At 33.6% G+C, this 6000-nt stretch overlaps 1 protein-coding gene across 2 annotated transcripts; it reads left to right on the forward strand.

The window, feature by feature from the left end:
- Window positions 1–1428: 1428 nt before the first annotated feature.
- Window positions 1429–5487, forward strand: LOC18042932 (cysteine synthase). Of its 2 annotated transcripts, XM_006432995.1 has the most exons (11): window positions 1429–1636; window positions 2113–2177; window positions 2282–2391; window positions 2705–2762; window positions 2992–3255; window positions 3354–3491; window positions 3609–3660; window positions 3968–4047; window positions 4670–4729; window positions 4896–4976; window positions 5132–5487. In XM_006432995.1, exons 2-11 carry the CDS (start codon window positions 2136–2138, stop codon window positions 5222–5224), a joined length of 978 nt encoding a protein of 325 aa, XP_006433058.1. In that variant the 5' UTR covers window positions 1429–1636; window positions 2113–2135; the 3' UTR covers window positions 5225–5487. The 2 variants fall into 2 exon arrangements, with proteins under 2 accessions (XP_006433058.1, XP_024039735.1); XM_024183967.1 differs by lacking the exons at window positions 3968–4047; window positions 5132–5487 and having other exon boundaries at window positions 4896–4935.
- Window positions 5488–6000: the final 513 nt, after the last annotated feature.

Below are 6000 nucleotides of genomic sequence, written 5' to 3' on the forward strand. Positions count from 1 at the left end.
TTTGAGATAACAAAGGACATACGATTTATTTTTTTATAGATGATTGAATTAGATTATACATACTATTATTTATGTACTGTGATTAATTCAAGATTTGAATGACATTTATTTATTTATTTTTTGCAATATTTTTTTCGTATGCATTTTGGCAACCCCCAATCCAATAGCTGTTTTTGCCCCCGTCTGTTGTTTATTTGAATTTTGACGGAATTATATTGATAATGTCCGGCATTATTAACCCACATAATTACAAGACAATAAATAAAAAAATTACAATTCCATAATCTACGATTACTAATAAATTAAAAAAAAAATCTACTCCTATTTTATATTATTGTAAAAAAATTAAGCGAACACGAACCCATCATTGAACTGGTCGATTTTCTCAAATGTTATCTCTTATAACATTAAAATAGAAGTTGGCTTTTCAAATACACCAAGAGTCACATAAATATACATTGAACTGCTAGGCTGCTAACACTGCGACATGTCTTATCCAGTAGCTCAATTAGTAATTGGCTTCTTGTAGAAATATATATAATATAAGAGTGATAATATAATCATAAATTTTTGTATAAATTTATCTTATATAAATTAATGTAATATTAATTTATTGGTTGAATGAAAATATAAAATAATAAAAATAAATTATGTAGGTAAAAAATATTTAATTCAACTAATTTTATTATATCACATCAATTTATATAAAATAAATTTATATAAATATTATTACTCATCATGTAAAACACAAACATACAAGCCAAAGGCAAAAACAAAGACAAAAGGTTATGGACCACATAAGACATAACCTCCCCCCCCCCCCCCCCACAAAAAAAAATGAAGACTCCAATAAAAAAAAAAAAAAATATATATATATATATATATATATATATATATATATATATATATATATATTATTTTTTAAATAATGAAATGAATTTTACTTTTGGAGTTAACTTTTGTAGTATGTTTCTGGCAAGTAAACATTAAAAAATTTATTTCTAACATACTTTTCATTTTAAATTATATATTCCTATTTTCAGAAATCTCTTGAACAAGATAAGGAATTTCTCTCTGACCGGAAAGCTCACCTTTCATCCACTATCATGTTTATCAGAAGCTGATCTCCAACAAAAATTTTCCAAATGGGCTTTCATAATATATATATATATATATAGTGCAACTGTAGTATCGTGTCACAGTTATATCGAATCATTGGATGCACTTAAATAAGTGAGATTCACGAACATCCAACGGTTGGATGCAACTGTGACACAGTACCATAATTACACTATAGCTATATATATATATATATATATGTGTGTGTGTATGTATGTATGTATAACACAAAGATGACCCATTAAAAAATAAAAGTCAAGAAAGCAACTTTCAGATATTGAATAAAAGTATAAAATCAAGTAACCAGGCATGTTTATTTATTTATTCATTTTTATTTTTTGTTTTGTTCTATATTTCTCATTTGGCCGCCTGAAGAATATTTATATAAGCAAAATCATCGTAACGCATAAACATAATTATTATCAGGAGATTTATTTGTTTTTCAATTTTCTACTGTTTTCCAGCTGCCTTGACATTGTTTACGATTCTTCCCAGAGAAAGCTTTCACGTTCGCTTGGTAAGTAGTTGAAGCTTCAGACTATCTCTTTGTCGTTTCATAAATCCCAGCTATTCGTTTAAAGTCAGCTTTTTATTTTCATTTTTTTGGGTTCTGCCCAGATAAGATTTTCTATGTAAGCTATTAAAGTTTCGGTTTTTATCTCCATTGCTTCAAGATTTTGTACTTGAAATCTCGAGTTTGACGTTTGTGTATTATTTTGTTATCTGGGTGGGTTTATATCACTCAAAAGTTTTAATCTTTCTTCAGTTTTGTTGAGTGTTTTCTATTGGGGGCTAATCTTAGTTTAGTTGAAAATCTCTAGGTTTTTCTTCAATGGCAAAAAGAAAAAAAAAAGAAGTTATCGTGTTCATTTTCTCGGCTACCAAAATGGTTTTTTCATTTAAGTTTTGAAGTTTGAATGAATCAACTACTGTTTGGATACCGTTACATGTTGTTGTTTTCTCTGATCCATTCTCTTTTAAATGCTTCTGCAGTAACTTGAAAAAAAGAAAAAAAAATGGTGGAGGAGAAGTCCGTGATTGCGAAAGATGTCACTGAAGTAAGCTGTTCTCATTACCATTTTTGTAATCATGATTGTTTGCTGGGTTGAAGATGTTTTGGTTTTGCTCATATTGTGTTTCCTTTTCTGGTTGACTTTTGTAGTTGATTGGTAAAACACCATTGGTGTATCTCAACCGCATTGTGGATGGTTGCGTTGCTAGAATTGCTGCCAAGCTGGAGATGATGGAACCCTGCTCTAGCGTCAAAGATAGGTATTAGTTACATTTACTTTGTTCTGCATGAATAGAATATGAAGTAAGATATTTGCAGTAAGTTTGACCATATTCATAATATTAGTAGGCTGTAGTTGGTTGCATAGAGTCCTGATATAGTTTCTGACAGATCCAAGATTATTGAGTATATCATATATTGTTATTCAAGGATTTTGGTCATGCAAAATGTCATCCTTGACAAGATTATATGTCTGTATTCTTAATATTGTCTATAATAAAATTTGGATTTCTTTAATATTGACTTGGGATTGGCTTAGTAGATATGATATGCTCATTTTTTGAGTGCTTGCAGAATTGGATACAGTATGATCGCTGATGCAGAGGAGAAGGGTCTCATTAGACCAGGCGAGGTCAGTGATTCAATCATTCTTGTTCAGTCAGAGTTTATGAATGCTTGTGCTGATCTGTAACTTTTATATATAGTCCACCACCTTCTATCTGTTTCGATATATTATTCTTTTAATATTGATAATTTGGTGATTATAGTACTGTAACTCCGGTTGGGTAGTAGAAGATGCTTTAGAATGACAAGAAAGCTTTCATTTTGACAAAAAAATTGTTGATTCTTATGTGGTTCAGAGTGTCCTGATTGAGCCTACCAGCGGTAATACTGGCATAGGGTTGGCATTCATGGCAGCTGCTAAGGGTTACAGACTTATAATTACCATGCCTGCTTCAATGAGTCTTGAAAGAAGAATGGTTCTCCTAGCTTTTGGAGCTGAGCTTGTGCTCACTGATCCTGCCAGGGGCATGAAGGGAGCTGTTCAGAAGGCAGAAGAGATAAGGGACAAGACACCGAATTCCTATGTCCTTCAGCAGTTTGAAAACCCAGCAAACCCAAAGGTAACATTTGAATCAGTTATTTAATAATTTTAAAATATTTCCTGTATACGTCAATTACTTGTTGGAAAGATTTGCAATCTAATTTTTCTTACTTTTAGATCCACTACGAGACTACCGGACCAGAGATCTGGAAAGGCACCGGTGGTAAGATTGATGCCCTTGTTTCTGGTATAGGGACTGGTGGTACTGTCACTGGTGCAGGGAAGTATCTCAAAGAGCATAATCCTGAAATTAAGGTCAGCTTTTTCTGTTCATGATTTAGATGGAAAAGTTGTTAAGATTAAATTTGTTGATTGTGTTTGCCTTTGTTCTGGTTTCTGATGTTGCTGTTTCCGTCTCTGTTTTGTGTTCAGCTCTATGGCGTTGAACCAGTTGAAAGTGCTGTGCTGTCTGGAGGGAAACCTGGTGGGTTATGATATTTGACAAGTTTATTTGAAGTTTTCTTGCTCATTTGTTATATTTGCTTAGTTGCAATTGCACGTTCTACATAAATATTCTACCGTAGTAGGGATTATTTTTTACAAAGAAAAAAAAATGGAGTTAATTAACTGCAGCATGTTTGGTGCCATCCCACAACGATGAGTCTATGCCTATTAGTATTCCTGTAATATTAAAGCCCTTCTATCAATGTTGCTTGTATTTGTCTAAAGTGAACAATATCTTGTTAATTCTTGTGCTAATGCGATGAATTACATGCTTTTAAATGTGTAAGGTCCCCATAAGATCCAAGGAATAGGTGCTGGCTTCATCCCTGGAGTTTTGGACGTCAATTTACTAGATGAAACTGTTCAAGTAAGCCTCAAAGCTTCTGACATGATAGGTCTTTCATTCAGCATGTGAACCTATACATCTGTTAAATATAAGTGCTATCATTACTTTATCCAGTTGCCGTTGGTAAAGCACATACAATGAGAAACCATGTAAACAAATGTATTTGCCTTGCAATAATTTAATGGACCTTGTTCTCAACAGTAACATGGTAGCATTTCTGGCCTCACTGGGGGGGCTGTCAAATTACTTTGAATGCCTATAAGCTTGGGACAGGATTGCTTTTTAATGGTTCATTTAATTTGTACGGAAAGTATCAGAACATCTAGTAAAAAATCTATGGTTAGATATCCTTTGGTGGGAGATCCAGTAGTAGTCTTTAAGTCTTTCTATGAGGGTGTTGCATAGATGCACAAATTACCTAGTGCTACAACGATTAAGTCAGAGACAGTGGGAGTTATCTGAGATTTTAAGAGATTTTAAAATCTGTAACCTCTTGAATGACAGACAGTATATAATTCTGATAGTTATGAATTATTCTTCTTTCCTCTTTCTGTGAATCCATTTCAATTTTTTTTAATCACTATGGTGTAAAGTTAACAAATCATAGCAAAAACTGAACCATGATAACTTCATGCCTTTGCAGATATCAAGTGAAGAAGCTATTGAGACTGCGAAGCTTCTTGCACTTAAAGAAGGATTGTTGGTAAGTCTGAGTTTTCTAAGCTGTTTCAATAAGGGAACCTTTGAGATTTTGACATTTTGTCATCACTTCAAATCTTATCGTAGCATTTGTTAGTTTGTGATTGTGACTTCAGAGTTCTTTTTGCTTTTCTGTGAGTTTTGTGCTAATCTGAGCATACGTATTGCAGGTTGGGATATCATCCGGAGCTGCTACTGCAGCTGCAATTCGGATAGCAAAGAGGCCAGAAAATGCTGGAAAACTCATTGTGGTAAGTTTAACAATCTCACTAATCCTTGTATACTTAAACACACCGTTTTGGTTATTGTTATTAGTCCGGATATCCAAATAAATGCTTAGTTGGCATAATCATTTGGTCAAGCAACAAATAAGCTTGCTAATCTGTGTAATTTGAACCCTTAACAGGTGGTCTTCCCCAGCTTCGGAGAGCGATACCTCTCTTCTGTTTTATTTGAATCTGTGAAAAAGGAGGCAGAGAGCATGGTGTTTGAGCCGTGAGATATGCCCAAACCTTTTGAGTCACCAGTCCCGTATTCTGTGGGGACTAACTTGCTTTTCTAGTCAGAATTTCATTTTGGTTGGATGCTTTGGCTTCTTCATGTTTTCTTATAAACAACTACAAATCTTTGCAATTCCTTACCCTCTGGAGGAGGTTTCACTGTTTGTGTAAAAATCTGTGGAAACTCATATGGGTTAAAGTTCTGTAGTCTATGCTGTGCTTGAGAATGAATAAAGTTTGGAAGTAGGTGTTGTAGAGAATAGTTTTATAATCTTTATTTATTTAGGAATCACTAAATCAATAATCACGAGGGAAACTTAGAAACGAAAACAGTAAATCCATGGCTTGGGAATGACATGTCAATACAAGATCTTGGAATGAAAGGTTATTCTGCTCTTCAATCACAGCCGCAAGTACTCATACGCCTTTGGATGACAGTGTCTTATATGTAAGACTGTGTCACAGCCGCGACAAAATTTTGGTGGTCGTTCATAATTTGTCACATTCAGTATTATTTATGTATTAATTTATGGTGTCTAACAGAAAATTTGTGAAGCTCAATGGATAAATTAGGTGTTGCTGGGGGCGTCGTCGGAACTAACACCTTACTGACACATCATACAAATGTCCCTCCAGTTACATGCACTAGTCAACGTAAATACATATTATTATCCAGTTACAAACACTCGTCAATGTAAATACATGACACGTGGTAATCGTAAAAGCGGTCGCCGTAGTATTACCAACACTATTAGGCAATTATTGATAAGTTTCA

This window comes from Citrus clementina, unplaced genomic scaffold, assembly GCF_000493195.1.
Source record: "Citrus clementina cultivar Clemenules unplaced genomic scaffold, Citrus_clementina_v1.0 scaffold_5, whole genome shotgun sequence".
Taxonomy (NCBI): Eukaryota; Viridiplantae; Streptophyta; class Magnoliopsida; order Sapindales; family Rutaceae; genus Citrus; species Citrus x clementina.

Coding starts and splice junctions, on each gene's coding strand:
- LOC18042932 (XM_006432995.1), top strand. CDS start 2,136: ATGGTGGAGGAGAAGTCCGTGATTGCGAAAGATGTCACTGAA. Junction 4,048..4,669: donor TACTAGATGAAACTGTTCAA/GTAAGCCTCAAA, acceptor ATGCCTTTGCAG/ATATCAAGTGAAGAAGCTAT. Junction 4,730..4,895: donor CACTTAAAGAAGGATTGTTG/GTAAGTCTGAGT, acceptor TACGTATTGCAG/GTTGGGATATCATCCGGAGC.